This window comes from Dermacentor variabilis, unplaced genomic scaffold (genome assembly GCF_050947875.1).
Source record: "Dermacentor variabilis isolate Ectoservices unplaced genomic scaffold, ASM5094787v1 scaffold_12, whole genome shotgun sequence".
NCBI lineage: Eukaryota > Metazoa > Arthropoda > Arachnida > Ixodida > Ixodidae > Dermacentor > Dermacentor variabilis.
The window spans coordinates 57,176,194-57,193,820 of record NW_027460280.1 but is presented as its reverse complement, the minus strand read 5'-3'; the positions used below and the strand labels follow the sequence as shown (position 1 = coordinate 57,193,820).

The 17,627-nt window shown below is 41.1% G+C and overlaps 1 protein-coding gene across 2 annotated transcripts in view; it reads left to right on the top strand.

Annotated features, from left to right (window-relative positions):
* The first annotated feature begins 342 nt into the window (after window positions 1-342).
* The window catches only part of Sec15 (exocyst complex component Sec15), a 20,189-nt gene continuing 2,904 nt past the window's right edge, over window positions 343-17,627 (top strand). The window contains exons 1-15 of one of the 2 annotated variants that reach the window (XM_075676335.1): window positions 343-544; window positions 1,913-2,078; window positions 4,180-4,752; window positions 8,123-8,169; window positions 8,995-9,115; window positions 9,191-9,262; window positions 9,350-9,553; window positions 9,616-9,725; window positions 9,823-9,934; window positions 10,003-10,082; window positions 10,151-10,208; window positions 10,265-10,337; window positions 10,407-10,513; window positions 12,172-12,313; window positions 12,378-12,451. In XM_075676335.1, coding sequence (XP_075532450.1) covers window positions 429-544; window positions 1,913-2,078; window positions 4,180-4,752; window positions 8,123-8,169; window positions 8,995-9,115; window positions 9,191-9,262; window positions 9,350-9,553; window positions 9,616-9,725; window positions 9,823-9,934; window positions 10,003-10,082; window positions 10,151-10,208; window positions 10,265-10,337; window positions 10,407-10,513; window positions 12,172-12,313; window positions 12,378-12,451 — 2,055 coding nt within the window. In that variant the 5' untranslated portion in view covers window positions 343-428. Of the gene's footprint in view, window positions 545-1,217; window positions 1,447-1,912; window positions 2,079-4,179; window positions 4,753-8,122; window positions 8,170-8,994; window positions 9,116-9,190; window positions 9,263-9,349; window positions 9,554-9,615; window positions 9,726-9,822; window positions 9,935-10,002; window positions 10,083-10,150; window positions 10,209-10,264; window positions 10,338-10,406; window positions 10,514-12,171; window positions 12,314-12,377; window positions 12,452-17,627 lie in introns of those variants that run through there. The other variant, XM_075676334.1, reaches the window with a different exon arrangement.

Genomic DNA, 17,627 nt, shown 5'->3' with positions numbered 1-17,627 from the left:
AAGTAGCGCGCTAGTTCTTTCCCCTCTCCGCGCTCTCGGAGACATGCAGCCGCGATAGCTTGCCAGGCTAGCCGGCCAATCTTGATGCTGGGCCACGCGGCACCACAGATAAAAAAAAAAAAAAAAAAAGACTGCTGAGACTATACTAGCTTCTTTAATCTATACATACGGGCATTGTTGGTGATGCGTGAAAGAATGCTTATTCGAGCCACTCGGTGCACACTTTGTTACGCCCGATCGCGTAGATCTTGCCGTACGGCGAGTATCCATATGTCCACTGAGTAGCCGGATACCACCGCTATCAACATCAGCAATGAAACCTTACAGCTTACTTGATGTTGACATGAGTCGGAAGACGCTCGTGCCACCAGTTCGTCTTCTTAGCCACTGCTCAAGCGCGCTTGCGAGGCTCGAATGCGTATCTCTCAATGGCGGAAGATCCTATCCTCGACAGTGGAACTGCCCTTCTCAACAAGAGAATACAGCACCACATCTATGAAGTGGAGGCGGTGGATGGTGTTGTAGCTATTTCACCAGTTGCCAGGTGAGCAGGCCCAGTTTCGTTTTTCCGGATGAATTTTTGGCAAGACATTCTTGTACTGTACGAGGTCGAAAAGCTTGCCACCTGCGTTATGATAAACAAGACTTCAGTCTTGGTTTAGTGCGCTGCTTTTTTGGTGCAAAAGGAGCGATACCAAGGTGGACAACGGCGACGGCACATGACAGAGCAGTCGTGCATCCGCATTATTCGTGTTTTCATGTACCAGAAGAGTACCAAGAGCGACGACCGCGCGCGCTACTACGCAGCCGGGTACCCTCGTCGTTCGTATTTCTTTCGTATTGCCAGAACAGCGCAGTAAAAAAGAAAAAAAAAGCGTTATGATTGGCTTCTCTGGAAAAGGTAGCAGCTTTCTACTTTATTCAATTCGCACGTAAGTATGTGACTGATCAAACGTGAGTGTTCTGCCAGTGTTGTGCGTCCCAGCACGGAATGAGTGACTATTCCAGCCACGAATCCCTCTAGCTGATTTGAGTTCGCGCGCCATTAGGTGTCAAAGAGCTCGAGTTTATTATTCAGAAGTAGAGAGCAACTACACTTTTATGCATAAAAACCAACCGCGGAAAATAAGCATGTTTTTTTCTGGCTAATTTGGATCCCCGATAACTAATAATAAGCAAAAATACACGATCGCTGGTTTCCATTCGGGGCGCTGCTCGCGTTACGTGAGTTGCGTTGCCGTCCGGTGCGTCCTCCTTTCCGCTTTAATGAGTGTCTTGTCGGCCCGTTACGTAGGGCAGTCTGCTTTCGTTGACCTGCAGTGATCAAATGATCGAGAGCAAACCGGAAGCATCTTTGGACCCGTGCACGACAGGTCGACTTGAACATGAGCATCTACTTTTTGAGTTGGAAACCAGTGACTCGAGCAGCGTCGGTCTGGTGCTCAGGTAGACTTCCTGGCACTTGATAGCATCGTTGTGTAGAAAAAAAAAAAGAAAAAAAGAAAAAGAACTTTAATACTGTGTCAGCGATCGGCGATATTTGGAATTTGTTCTTGCACTATTGGCAACGATCGTTCAAGAAGGGCGTCATTCATGCATGTTAAGCTTTGCAGTCTGTAGATTAAAACTTGCTGAGTGTTGTGCTTTATGCTCCAGATTCTTGGTCGTGGAGATGCTGATAGTGAAACACTTAAAATTAGTATAGCGGCAGCTTAAAACGTTTTAACAAATCGTACACGATACATCACGGACGTAGTTTGTCATTGCGTTTTACAGTCGGGAGCTTCTGGTAAACGACGACTTACAAAAAGGGGGTGTGTGCGGTCTGTGCACCTAAAGCCACGAATACGCGATGAAAGAATGAAAAGAAAAATCGCTTATTCCTCACTTTTCGCCTCGATCTTTTGCGCAGGGCTATTTATGATGGAGACGAACACGAGAAATTCTTGGAAAAATTGGACGCACGCATCAGCGACCACGACAGAGAGATCGAAAAAATGTGCAACTTCCACTACCAGGGCTTCATTGACTGCATCAGAGAGCTTTTGCAAGTACGGAGCAAAGCACAAAAGCTGAAAGTGAGTGCTGCTTTGCGCTTTATACCGAAGCACGTAAATAAAAAAGTTGGTAGTAGTACGTGCCACAGAGCTCCAGTTCTTCAAATGCGAGACAGTGTGAACACACTAACCTTGAAATTTTAATTGTATTCAGTTACTTATAGTGTAACGGTAAAGTGCACACCTTAGTGTAGTCATTGAATCACCACTTGGCAATGGTTGTTGCCTTATATGAGAACATTTAATTAATTGCATGTCCAGCCCAACAGTTGCCTACTCCTGATGGCACTACCTTTGCTCTTAAGGGGAGAGGGGGGGGGGGTGCTTTGGACAATTATTCCCCCACACACAATATATAAAAATACATCATCATTAGCCTATTTTTATGTCCACTGCAAGGACGAAGGCCTCTCCTTGCTATCTCCAATTACCCCTGTCTTATGCTAGCTGATTCGAACTTGTGCCTGCAAATTTCCTACTAATTTCATCAACCCGCTTAGTTTTCTGCCATCCTTGACTGTGCTTTCCTTTTCTAAAAAAAATATATGCCTAATTAAAAAGTGTAAACCAATGATGCTAAGCCATGCTTATGAGAAAGGTTGTAAGTAAGTAAGGTTTTGGGTTTTCGTAGCTTACTTTCAGGCAAAATCGAGGCTGTTCTTCAGTTCTGTTTCTTGCACAATATTAGGAGATTACTGAAATTTTCTTGTTGGTGCAATTAAATTCGAAGTTCTTTTTGTACTTTTTTATCTCTTTTAAGGCATTATTTACTGTCTTGTGTCGACCATGCTCAAAAAATGGCTTCGATTGATTTAAAAAAAAAAGCAATGTAGTCACAGAAACGTTTCTTATTTACAGTCAACTTTTACAACATCAGAATGGTTTATATAAAATTTGTAGTTCTTCAAGTAAATATGAGTTGTCAATCTCTTTACTGGCAAATGTTGTTAGGATTTTATCACATTAATCCAGAAACACAGAATCCTACTTATATTACGGCTTTTCATAAATAACTTTGTCTTGGCTCTTTATAAGTGCAGACCACAGCTGGTGATCCAGTTACTATACTTATATTTAGCCCAGCAGCAATCAAACCTTGCACTAAGTGGCCTGAAAAAAATGGGCAGATTTTGCAGCTTGAAGAAAGCAAGTTGACGCACTGGTATGCAACATTACCTAAATTGGCACAGACATTAATACCAAGCATGACGGGAGTGTAGATCATTGATTAGTTTAAAACTCTGACGTTAACTGTGTTGTAAATGGCAAAACTATGAAACAGCTTTTATGAAGACATTTTGAGATTTATTAATTCAGGGATAATTTGTGACGAATACTGCAAATGCTTAAAGTTGGAGAAGGACTTGTTGGGCTAGTTGGTGTTTGCTTACCGACATAATGTAGCACAAAGACACAATTATACAGAAGGGACACGGAACACGTCACAGGTGCTACTAATAACATTATTTGGAAGACAGCAAGAAGAGCATATATACTGTGCCTAACACGCAACTGCACCTGCTACTACAGAGGGTGATTATCAGGGCTGGCAAGATCACTTGGCAGATCTAAAGAAAATAAGCTCCATGTTGTACTTTGTGTGAAATCCCCGTCTTGTGGAAAATCCTATAGAGGACATACAGGCCGCTGTGTCAATCACCAAATGAGGGAGCATGCTAATGTCCTGAAGAAAGACTTCATTGCGCATCCTTCAACACACTTTATAGCCTGCCCTTGTAAGCCGGTATTTCATGATGTGAAGATCCTGGGAAGAAGTAAAGATAAAACGGCATGTGTGCTATTAGAAGCATTTTACATAAAAGAAAAAAATAGTGCTTGTGTAAGCCAGACTTCCATTGTTTTGTACAATGCGGAGCTTACTTTCTTTAGATCTGCCAAGTGATCTTGCTAGCCCTGATAGTCGCCCTCGGTAGTGGCAGGGGTGCCTGCATGTTGGGAATAGCATATATACTCTTCTCGCTGTCCTTCAAATAAATTTGTTAGTACCACCTGTGATGGGTTCTGTGTCCCTTCTGTGTAATTGTGTCTTCGCACTACATTATGTAAAGCTGGAATTGTGGGAGTCCGTCTCAGAGGCCTATATGTAACTTTTTTCTTGCAGAATGAGGTGACCCGAACAGACCAAGAATTACAAGAAACAGCAAAGCGTGTCCTGCAGAGGGCTGATGAGTTAGTCAAGTATGGTCACATTCAAAGTAACATTGCCTGGACAATTGGAAGCCTAAGTGTGTGCCTTCCTGTGCTTGATGTTTACGCCAAATTAATGGAACAGATGAAAGAACGTCGGTACTACCCAGCACTTAAAACTATTGAACAGCTAGAGCACACATATTTGCCCCGAGTATCACAGCATCGATTTGCTCAGTCCATGGCAGTGTGTATACCACGGCTGCGTGACCGTATAAAGGAAGCATCCTTGTCAGAGCTGAAAGATTTCCTTGAGAACATTCGCAAGCATTCAGGTCGCATTGGCGAGGTGGCATTGAACCAGGGCTGCAAGCAAGAGCTGGACCAGGATGAAGATATGAGCGCGCAAGACTTGGTAGATTTCTCACCGGTGTACCGCTGCCACCACATCTACAGTGTACTGGGAGCGCGGGATACGTTTGAAGCTTACTACCGACAACAACGAAAGCACCAGGCTCGGCTTGCCCTCCAACCACAAATGAACATGGTATGACATTTTTGGACAATCAGATCTAGTGTGGTTTGTCTACTTGCACGAAATGGTTGTCTTTTATTCCTTTTGTTTTTCCTTTTGTTTTCTGTGTACTCAGTGCTTAAGTGGCAATTTTTGTTGCATACTTTGCATTTATGCAGTCTTCATAGCGTATGCCTTTTGCTTCAGAAAAAAGTAACTTTTTTTGCAAATACTTCATACTCCAGTTCAGTAAACTTCATTATTTCAGAACCAATTGGACCATTGGCTTTCAGCGCTTGTGATTCTTCAGCCTCCACATATGTGTTGTCTGAAAGCGTTTGATAAGCAATATTATGACAATTTCATGGAGATTGGGACACTTTGCAAAAGTAAAATTAATTGTTCATATAATTAGTGTAGTTGCAAGTGATATCCGAAGAGGTTTCTGTGTATTTTGAAAAGCAGGGTCACTGACAGTTTGAGCTTTGACAGTGAAATATATGAGAGTGTACCCCAAAATCACTACCTTTCTCAGTGTTGCTTTGGTGTACCTTAAGAGCAAGAGTACCCTTGCCCATCAGTGCTGCAGTTTACCATACAGTATGTAATTTTTTGTGGCACATTTCATTTACGCACATAAGCTGTATTGATAATCTCTCCTACTATATCAAGACATTTTCTTCACTCTAATCACTGAGCCTATACCCTGTCACAGTTAATGCACATTAGCAGCTCAGGACAATAGCGCTGTTTATTTGATACAACCTTTACAAAAACTTTGGCGTGCAGACCCTTCTTTTAAATAAGTGCCATAGAGTAATGAAATTGTGTGTGCTTGTAAGACTTTTTCTGTTCATTCCATTACACTAAATATATTTTTTGTAGCTTCGATAGTTTTTGTTCATTGTTGCCAAAAAGTTGAAAACAAAGGGGTTTTTGGGTAAACTTTCTTAGATATTAATTTTTCATAAAGAACATGCAGAAACAGCTTAATCCACTCTATAATAACTGTAGAATGCTGCAAACTAGCTGGAATTTTTCTGTAGGAGTCATCAATATTGGAAAAGAATTGCAAAGTTGTAATGCTTCTTTTTTCTACAGTTCTCAGAAGTTAGCTCAAATTTGCATAATGATATCACAAAAACATTGAAATCGCATAGATATCGGCATTCTGCATATCTTATAGAACAAGTGTACCAAATTTCCTTGGACTAAGTCAAATAGAACTGTAAAAGAAAAGTGTGCACTAACTTTGAGAATTGCTAAAAATGCAAAAGGAGGAAACCCCAATTGAAAGTTTGAGATACATGTATTTCTTGACAGTGAGGTGAAAGAGGATGGAATTTCCGAAGCAGAGAAATAGCATGTGTCACTTTGATTTTTCTAAGCAAGGAAGAAGAATGTTCAACAATTTCAAAACAATCAAAAACAAAGGGAAATTGTTGAAAAAAAATTAATTTTTCTACCCGCATCTCCCCTTAACATTCCCAAGCTGGCACAATGGGCATGATGGATGTGTAGTTGAAGGCTCTGGATTAATTTTGACTTACTTTTTTTAACATGCTCCAAAAAAGTATGGTACATGAGCATTTTTACTTTCTGCCCTCATTGGAATGCAGCCTCTGTGGCCAGGAACTTAACCTGTGATCTTGTGCTTGATATCACAATGCCATGCCCAACCGGCCTCCACAGCAGGTTTTTGTGTGAAGTTTAAGCTCAAAACAAACCAAGATGTTTTTAACAATTGATGAGCACACCAGCTCATGGTCTAGAGTTGCGCTATCTGCCACAGGCAATTAAACGAAAATTTGGAAAATGTTCGCTGAAACACTGTATTTGTGGCATGTTTTCTGTGACACTAGTATGTTGTTATATAGCAGGTCCTCTTCTTTCTTTGTTCTTGAAAATAATGATTTGCCCTAGTCAAATTTCTGAAGTGACTTGATCTTTTCCTGGCACACTTAGATGACATGGTTCGGGCTTAAAGTATTTTTGAGAGCTCTGCCATGAAGTCCATATTTGTGAAAACAGCAAAACTTGCTTAAAATTTCAGAATTACAAATCTCCTGTGCTGCTGCATGACTTTAATGATGGAAAAAAGGGGAAAAAAGAATGCAATTTTCTAACAAACAAAACTAATTGGCACCTGAAAGGGATATAATCAGCAAACTCTACAAGTACTAACCTGTGGGCTTGAAATTTTGAGGATACTGAAAAGCATGAGAAGCTAAGGACTGCATAATGAGCAATAGAAGTAAAAATTATAGGTGTAACATTAAGAGACAGGATTGTGGCAGTATAGATACCGGTGAATGGAGCAGATAACAGCAGTGTATTAGAGTAAGAGAATGAGGGTTCCACAATAAGAGATATGTAGTTGAGGCTGGTAGAGGATCACATGGTATGATGAAATCAAGAAATGTGCAGACATAAGATGGAGTCAGATGGTGGAAAGACAAGGGTGATTGAAGATCATTATGTGAATCCTTTGCCCTGCTGCAGACATAAGACAGATGGATGGTAATGAAGCTGCAAAAACTGCTTCAGATTTAAACAAGAGCCCATGTGTACACCTCCACAAAACAGCCCACCTACCAGAAACGCCACACCTCACACCTGCAGCGTAGAAATAGTCAGCAGCGACGCAAGCTACTCTGGGATACCCATGAAACAGTGTGTGAAACTGCCTCTTGAAGTGTGACAAATGAAAAATGAATAGAGAGAGAGAAAAGGAGTGGGGGTTGTGACGTAAAAATCACGTGTACCCTTGGCTCTGATATGGGAGAATGCAGTGGAGGCATATCACTTTCAGACATTGACTGCGACAATTAGAGGTAGCCTCTGCTGCAGGGAGGGTAGCTCACTTCCCTGCACCATCACCTCTAAACGTTTAATTTGCTTCTCTCTTTAATACTATCACTAAACTCTTTAAAAAAATTATTGTAGTGGAATGCTATGTGGATGTTGCTTTACAAATTATAATGTATAACCATTACACTTCGTTTAGTGATGACAGTTGCCCGGCCGTTCAATCTCTGCAAACCTATACCACATTATGCAGCAGGGATTAGCCAGAAATGTACCACTTAGTCATGCAGATTGCTTACGGCGCATTGTCATATATATGAACAATGTGGCCTCACACAGAGGGTGGCAGCATTAGAGGTTGAAATCTTGTCTCCCTGTACATGGTGGTGTCATGATTTGTAGGATTACTATCACAATATTTGGTTGACACTGTCGCTAACGTTGCAGTGATGCCCACACTCAACCACCACATTTTGGTAGTCCTACTTTATTTTTAGTTTGTAAGGTGTAAATATTTTGAGTTTTGTTCATTGTTTTCTGGACTAGTGTCATGGGAATCCAAGTGTGCTGGTTCTAATACATTCTCAATTTTCAGCACGAGACAAGTGATGGATATCGTAAATATTTTGCGGAAATTGTTGGGTGAGTTATGCCAGCAGTTTTGGTAGACTTGTTTCTTTTTTACTGAAAGTTGTGGTGGTTACAAGCTAGCATGCTTGTTAGCAGCTTGCTAAGGCCTGTGACACGTAGTTTAGGAGTGCCATAGTGGGTTTATTGACTCACCAGCAACACTTACATCCATACATAACACACAAATGCACAACATACACAAGCATATACAGTAACAAGTAACTGGAGTAGGGTTGAGGCTAGTGCTTTAGAGTAAGGCTAAGAGGCCTTTGTTGTGTGAAAAGCACTACTAGCACAGCTCAAAGGTCCAAGTACATGGCACAGCTTCTGTGCCATGTTCTATGCATAATTCTGTAGAACTCTATATATGTGAAGTGGTACTGGTAAAGCATCTGTGGGCTCAGTGGTTCAAATTAAAAGGAATAAACACCAGTGTAGTCTTTTAAAGGTGGGCAGTTGCATGATGATAATCATATGATAGAACAGGAATTTCACACCCATTCATCTATTAATGTACCATAACACAACGTCTGTGGTGCTGTTAAAAGGAAAGAAATGTCGAACTAGGCTCAGCTGCCACAACAAAGTACTCAGACCTAAATATGGTGTCACTCAGGAAATTAACCTAAACAAGAATACACTAATGCAGGTATTGCTCATGTACACTGTAAAATGTAACAGGAACAGGATTCTAGCTCTAAAAAAAGTTGGTTCACTCACAGGTAGCGAAGTACTGGAATGTTGCAAAATTATGAAATTATGCAATTATAAAAACAATTATTCTATTTTATACATATCAGACAGCATGTCATTCATGTATCATATTTATGTTCTTAGGTTCTTTGTTGTTGAGGACCACATTTTAAACACAGCAAGTGGCCTTGTGAATCAGGCATACCTGGACCAAGTCTGGGAGAATGCTTTATTAAAGATAACAGCAGCATTAAGGACACACACTGTAAGTAGCATGCTAAGATCTTCTTGTACTGTATTGAGTGGGCAGACAGTTTGTTTGGGATCTGGTTAATTCTAGGCCTACTGCACGGAAGCCAGCCTGATGCTTGAGGTTAAGAAACTCATTCTCCTGTTCAGCGAAACACTACGGGTAAGGTGTATCTAGACAAATTTTGAACTCTGTGGAACTACTTCAGACTCTCGCCCAACCCTTCTTCATTTTTTTTTTCTCTTGCAGAGCTATGGATACCACGTAGACCCAGTGCACAACTTGCTGCTTGAGATACAGGAACATTACAACGAGATCCTTATGAAGCACTGTGTTCAGACTTTCCGTAGCATCTTTGATGATGACTCTTACCACCCTATTGAAGTTGCAACAGAGGAGGAGTACCAGAATGTGGTGGCCATTTTCCCATTTCGAGATGAGGCATTGGAGCAAGTATGTGAGGTTCTTGTAGTATGTGGCTGGAAAGTGCATATCATGTTGCTGTTACATTCCAGGCACCATTCCCAAAGAAGTTCCCATTTTCACGGTTTGTACCTGGCATCTTTGATGAAGTCAAAGGCTTCATTCGTGAATGCCTCAAGTTTTCTGAAGACCTCAATGTCAGGTTTGTTTTAGCAAGAGAGAAAATAATAATAATAATGATAATAAAGATAAAAATTAACAGGCATAACTGTTGCTGGTTTTTGGTGTTGCACTTTCAGTCAGACTGAAGTTGAGGACATGGTACGGAAAGCCACCAACCTGCTACTGACCCGAACACTGGGCGGTTGCCTGTCATCGCTCATAAAGAAACCAAATGTTGGCCTTTTGCAGGTGTGTACAAAGGGCCAATCATAGTTGCATCTATTGAAGTGTATAACCTGTTTTGTCTTTTTCTGTAGCTAATACAAATAACGATAAACACAAACTACCTTGAAGATGCCAGTGTGTACTTGGAGCAATTCATCTCTTCCATTTTCAAGTGAGTATCACCCTGGAAATGCAGCTGTATCCTCATGAGATGATCAAGGGAACCTTTGTTTTTTACAGTCGGTGGTGCGGTGACAGCCATCATGTGGCTAAGCTTCAGGGGAGGACAATGTTCAAGGTAAGAAACAGGGGATGTCAATGCCAAGTGACATTGTGTGCTGACATAAAATGCAGGACGCCCGAAAAGATGCAGAGGACCAAATTTATGAACAGCTGAAGGCCAAAATAGGGGAGTTCTTGGAACTTGGTGAGTTGAAAGGTAGTGAGGGTGTAAGGGCGAGGAGGTAATTGATTGGTATTATGTTCTTCCATTTAGCCCATTATGACTGGCTTCTAGTTGAACCTGAGGGCCAAGCCAGCAATTACATGATGGACTTGATCGCATTCTTAAACAACGTGTTTCAAGCATTCACAAATCTGCCGGTATGTATTTTACACAAGTGTGCTTCACTGATTAAAAAAAATATATATCTGCTTGCTAAAGAAAGATAATCTCAGGCTAAGACTGCTGTAAATTGTAGTGTGCTACCAATCATAATGCAATTACTTTCATGTAAATTGCATGCACAGAAGCTTTTACTCGGCTTTCCACACTTGTGTGAAGATGTTACAGCTCTCATTTTCTACCGCTAGTGTTAAATTTGAGATGGCAGGCAATGTGCATGGCCGCGGCTTTTTGAGCAGTTGATGCATCTTGGTTTCTCTCCAATGCTATTCACTGTGTACTTGGAAGAAGTATTCAAGTTATTAAACAGGCAAGGCTTAGGAGTAAGTATTGACAGCGAATATCTTGGCAACCTTCGGTATGTAGATGACATTGTTCTGTTCAGCAACCCCGGGGACAAGTTACTACAAAAGATTGAGGGCCTTAACAGAGAGTGTCTAAGAGTGGGGCTGAAAATTAATATGCACAAGACAAAGGTAATCATGAATAGCCAGGCAAGGAAACAAGAGTTCAGGATTGCCAGTTAGCCTCTAGAGTCTGTGAAGGAGTATGTTTACCTAGGTCAATTAATCACAGGGAACCCTTACCATAATAAGGAAATTCTCAGAAGAATAAAAATGTATTGGAGTGCATATGGCAGAGATTATCAGCTCCTGACTGGACACTTACTATTATCATTGAAAAGGAAGGTATACAATCAGTGCATTTTACCGGTGCTGACATGTGGGGCAGAAACGTGGAGACTGACAAAGAAGCTTGAGAACAAGTTTAGAACGGCGTAAAGAGCGATGGAGCGAAGAATGCTAGGCATAACATTAAGAGACAGAAAGAGAGCGATTTGGATCAGAGAGCAAACGGGTATAGCCGATATTCTAATTGACATTTAGAGAAAAAAAATGGAGCTGGGGCAGGTCATGTAATGCGCAGGTTAGATAACCGGTGGATGATTAGGTTTACAGAATGGGTGCCAAGAGAAGGGAAGCACAGTTGAGGACTGCAGAAGACTAGGTGGGGTGATGAAATTAGAAAATTCACGGGTGCTAGTTGGAATCGGTTGGCGCAGGACAGGGGTAATTGGAGATCGCAGGGAGAGGCCTTTGTACTGCAGAGGACATAAAATAGGCTGCTGTTGCTGATGATGCACAATGACTTTTGCTATGTATTTTTTTCAGTGATGCCCATAAAGATGCTATAGGCATTCCAGCTATCATATATTTTTTTAGAAAAAGATTGGTGCAACATATGCAGTTCTAAAAAAAATACTGCACTTTTAAAAATGTTTTTGAAATTCATCATGGCAGTTAAGAGGTTAGTCATGCCTGTAGAGTTTGAGTTGTGCACAGCAGTTTATGTTGAAGATTACCATTGTGTATGTTTGATGCCCAACTGATGTTCAGAGCTCTTAAATTATATGTTATTGTTTTGTTACTGAGCTCAAAGTAGTAGCAAGTTTGGTTGGATGGCTACATTCCAGCGGGGAATGGAATGTAGACACGTGTGCGCTGACCACAGGTGGTGTAAATTGAGATCTTTTCACTGTGGCATTCATTGTAGTCAACTTGTTGCTGCAGGACGTAGAGATGAATAATGTGCAGATTAGCATTCCCTGTCTACAACTTTGTTTGCATACATGCAGGACAAGGTGGCTCAAACAGCCTGCATGACTGCCTGCCAGCATCTCGCCACATCTCTGTTGAACATCCTCACCTCGGACGATGTCAAGTACATTTCCATGGGTGCTTTGCAGCAGTTCAACTTAGATGTCATCCAGTGTGAACGTGGGTAACTGACACCATGCAGGAGTAGAACTAACACTAACAGCTGTCTTCTATGCATTTGCAGAGTTCGCCAGCTCAGAACCAGTAAAAGGCTTCAAGGAGGGCGTGCTGCAGATGTTCTTCGTGGAACTGCGCCAGGTACGTTAGGAAAACAGTGCTATGAGCTTTTGTTCACTCCTGCCTATCTAGCATTTGAAGACGGAGTGAAGCGCTGTGCTGATGGTTGCCTTATCTTGTTACTGTGCATTTTGTATGGTCCCTCCTGCTTGGACGACACAGTGGTCTGCAGTATGGTAAAATAAAGTACAGTAAATTAAAATGATTGTTGGACATTTTGCTAGTGATGAAAGTACAGGAACACAGCAATAACTGGGTACTAATGGTCATAACAGTATAACTTAACTATGTAGATATTGCTGCTGCAATGAATTTATTATTCAAGCTTTCTTATTACTTCTTATATTACAAATTATTGTTCAGGCTTTCTGCTGAGTAGAGAGAGAGAGAAAAAGAGACTAGCTTGGAATGAGAACGTTAACTCTAGCCCACAGCTCAGCATGGCTTCTAAACGCCTGCATGAAACATCCGTAGAGTGAGGGAGCAGAAAAAAAACTTTTTGGACTTATTTTGCACCAAGCTGCAACTGTTCAAATTACCTTTTAAAGAATTCTGCAACTAGGTGGCTGCTTTTTTTGGTATTCCTTAATACATGGAGAGAGAATGCGGGTCAATAAGAATGGCAATCTACTGCATTAAACACTGTTAAATTGCAACATTTCATATATTTTGAAAATGCTTCAACTCTGATAGTCCAACCACTTATAACTGTTTTAGGAGCTCATTTGTGCATACTGCCAATGTACCGTACATATTACCGTACAGCTATTTGCTCATCTAACATTCATGCACTTTAGTGTGGCAGTAGAATGAGTCACTATGGTTATATTGTTTCATCAATTCATTATGCTACCTCTCCAATAAGTCTTAACTTTCACCAACCAATCCTTTACTTGTACTCACCATGCTCTAAACATTGCACTTTTTACACACATACTATCTTTCCCACGCACAATCGACTTTCAGAATTTATTACCTGGTACAACTTGGTCATTGTCATTGTTAGAATTCCTGAACATTCTAACACGGTATAGAAAATGTATAGTTTATTACCTGGTACAACTTGGTCATTGTCATTGTTAGAATTTCTGAACATTCTAACATGGTATAGAAAATGTATGATTAGGCATGTTGCCCATGTGACATAGGCGGATCTATCGAGGGGGCGGGGGGGCCAGGGGGGCCCTTTCCCCCCCCTCCCACTTTTGAAAGAGGGCACTGGCAGTTTTGGCTCCAAGCTGGAAAGTTCATTAAAAAACAGCTGAAGCTAAATCTTCTTTCTAACTAGAGTGACCACATAAGCAATACTTTTCTTTACTACATATATCCTTGCTTGGACAATGACGCTTGCCTTATGTGCCTTGTCGTGATGCCCTATAGTGGACGACGCGTGGGATTCGCCATACACGCTTGTGTTGCGGATAACATGTGGCGGTGGGCAATTCCTGCCCTAACAAACTATCAGCTTGCGCAACTTGCATCATGCCTAGTTTTTTTGGGACTGTTATATCCATATTCTAAAACGATTGGTGTGCCTTACGGCATGAAATGTTTGGATTATCAACTGCTGGAACAATTTAATCTCTGTCTGTTGCAGCGTTGCTGTCTCAGTATCTTATCAAAATCAGAAATCTAATCAAACCTCTTACAGGTATAACTGTCGAATTTAATTGCGTAATCACGACTTATTGTAGATATGCTTGTGAAAATGACCTTGGTTCAACTCGCAGAGCCATTTGAATACCAATAGAACAATAGAATACTGAATTTTTCTAAAGACATGTGTCACTTCTGACTGACAATTTCATTTTCAGGCTGTTTCTAAATAAGAGCTACACTATTACTTGTTTCCCAGCACGAGCAAACACAGCAGATATCTTGTATTTTGAAAAAATTAGGGCCACTTCTTGGTGATGTGTACCAAAAATTTTCCCTGTGTAGGTTGCTTATATACTCTGAAAACAGTAACTGACTGGTCGCTTTATTCCAATTTGTATGCATTATACATGGCATTTGGTTGTTTCCCCCCAGTATCCTCGGTGAAATATACGGGGCGCACTCTTAAGCAAAATTGCACCCTTTTGGTCGTATCTTGCCACACAACAATAATCGTCATCTGTCTTGCCCGCATTTCCTTCTTTTAACGCTGCGAGCCCAGTACTTCAGTGTGACGAACGGCATGTGCGTTATCAGCATGACAGAGCATTGTCGACAGCAAAGTAGTGGGCGCAGCGTTTTCAAGAAAGGAAACGCAAGCAAGGCAGATGACGATTATTGTTGTGTGGAAAATATGCATCCCAAAGGGTGTAACTTTGTCGAAGAGTGCACGGTGTTTATATTTATTTGACGTACGAAACAATGTTCCGTGTGATGAGTGGTATATGTTTATTCTGTGTAGGCTCATTACAGCCTTTTGTAAAAAGTTGCTCATTGAAGTGTTCCAGGGTGTCATACTGCCGCTAATCTAGATGTTTCCTAGACTCCTAAAACTACGCACGAGATACGGACGTGAAATTTCGTGAAAATAGGAAAATCTTAAGTGCAATGCACTGCGAAACTTTCACTTTCCAGCTTTAAATGCAAGTGTCGGAGATAATTACTAAACACTTGTTTTTTTCATGTACTTTTGTGAAATGCATTCAGTCACAAATTACAATCGGCTGTTGATAAATGTGTGAAATTTACGTTATTTTATGAACATTTCACTCAGAAGTGAAATGGGCATATTTTAACAATGCAAAATGTTCAATTTACTAGAATCTTAATGTTCATTGTCTATTCCTTGCAACCACTGCACAGTCGCAGCAAAAATAAGTCGCGTTCACAAACATGCATGCCGTGACTGAATGGGATATTAAGAGATTTGTAGTTTGTTTCTCCGGTGTCCTCGGTGAGCTAAACAAAGGAAAGTTAAGGGCATGGTATGGATAAGGTGTAGGCAATCTTCCAAATGGGTGAGTGAAATGCGTATTTTCCAGTAGAATACGAATGCAAGTGGTAGCGTTACTGGTCTGTTTTTTGAGCAGTGTAGGACTTGGACGGCTGTGCTGGCATAATTACAACAATTGAGGTCAAATTTTGCTAACATAAGGGGAACAATACACCAAGTTTATGTGCGATGGTAAATATGTGTCGATCAAATACAGTGTTAAAAAAATTGTAAGGAAGTGTTCGAAAGTATCACGCTACTGCTATTAGCTAGGTCTCCCATGTCCCAAGAGAACTCTGCGTTTCAGATATTTTATGCTTTGAAGGAATAGGCAGCATTTTATGTGCAATGTGTCACATAGTTTTAACCTTTCTGGCTTATTTAGAAGTGTTATGCATAATTATTGAACCCTCATCTTTTCGCTGCTTACTTTTTCATGCATGACATATTAGTTTCGTAAGGTGTCCTCACTGAACTAAAGGAGGCATCTTCATTATGTCTGGTGACTCTAAGGACAAGTTAATGGGTGATGTGAAGTTCAAAATAGATGGGTAATTGGGGCTTTTGCAACAAATTACGTATGCAAGCACTCTAGAGTGTTATGAACATGTCTAACGAGCGGGGAAGAATTGAGCCCGCTGCCCTGGCAGAACTATAGAAACCGGCAAGACAAAATTTAACGAAAATTGGTGGTACACTATGGAAACTCTTTGTGCGAAGTTAAATGCGGTTGGACCAAATACAGCCTTTGTAAACAATTTCTTATTCAAGTGTTAGAGCATGTGATATGGCCGCTACCAGCTATGCTTCCTAGTGTCCCGACATAGCCGCAGTTTAGAAGTTTATAGTTTGTGGAAAGAAGAGGGGGAAATGGTAACTGCAATGTGTGACGAAATTTTTACATTCCTGGTCCGGTTAGAAGCGTCGCAAATAATTAATGAGCCCTCATTTTTCTTTCCCTATTTTCAGGCGTCATAACACGTTCCATCTTAGTTTCAGTCATGTCCTCGGTGAGCTAAACAAGACATTTTCTTTATATTTGGCGGAAGTAAAGGGCACGTTATGGACAGTATGCAGGTGAACTTCGAAGATAGGGCACTAATTATTACATTCATAGTAAATTACGCATGTAAGCTATCCGGATCTTTATGAATGTGTTTTGCGAACAAATAATTTATCCTGTTACCTTGGGAGGACTGCACTCAACAAATATCAAATCTAGCTGAAATTGGGGGGGGGGGAGGGTTATAAAGCATTGCATACCCCCCTCAGCAGTTGTGGTGGTTTTCAACAGATTCGCTGGACATTCACTGTCGCAGGGCGGGGTGGCCAGTCAATTTTTTTTTTTGAATATAGCAAGTAATTTATGTTGATTGTAGGTTGTTGCGTATAACCCAACAATGCCATTACCTAAACTAGCGATGCATTTATGCTGTAGACTTAAACAGCAAGTACAATTATTTGTTCAATTCAAATTCTTTGTAGCAAATGTGCATTTTTTCTGTGCACTGTACTGCTGCTACGCGGCGGGATCTGGGGCCACTGTGGGGCACTCACTGCCTTTTGTCCCTGTATCATCTTGAGATTTTATATAGTTGCAAGAGATAAATCTAAATTTAGATCACTTTTTGGGCCCCCATGGTTCACCATGTGTGATGTGATAGTAATTCGCAACGCACGCACACACACACGTACACACACACACACACACACACACAGACAGACAGAGAGAGAGAGAGAGACCAGAACGTCTGCAGTTTGCCCCCCCCCCCCCCCACTCCAGAAATAGTTGGTGCACCACTGCCATGAGACATTGTTCTTACCAAAATTTGTTTCACTGCCTTGCATTTTTATTGTGTAACAATATTGTACACTGTACAATTTCAGTTACTTCCGCATCATTAGGATCCAGTGTGTGTGTGTATATTTTTGTACTTCTTGCCCACTCCTACTATAGCCCAGCATGGCTGCAGTATGTATAAATAAATATGCAATCTCATCTATTTTGTCCTGAAATGCCAGGTTTTTAAAGTTTGCTGATTGTCATAGTGACACTCATAATTTAACAATTTTTAGTCACATAGCAATTATATGGACACTCTAGGCACATTGGTGCTGTCGCCATGATGTTCCGTGTAGTCTAATGGTGATAACATTGTCGCCTCGCGCCGTATGCGCGAGTGAAAGCAATGGAGGGTGAACCGATGATGATGGCTCAATCTCGCACCTGCAAGGGAGGAAAGCAGGGAGGAAGTGCGCCGTCTTCGG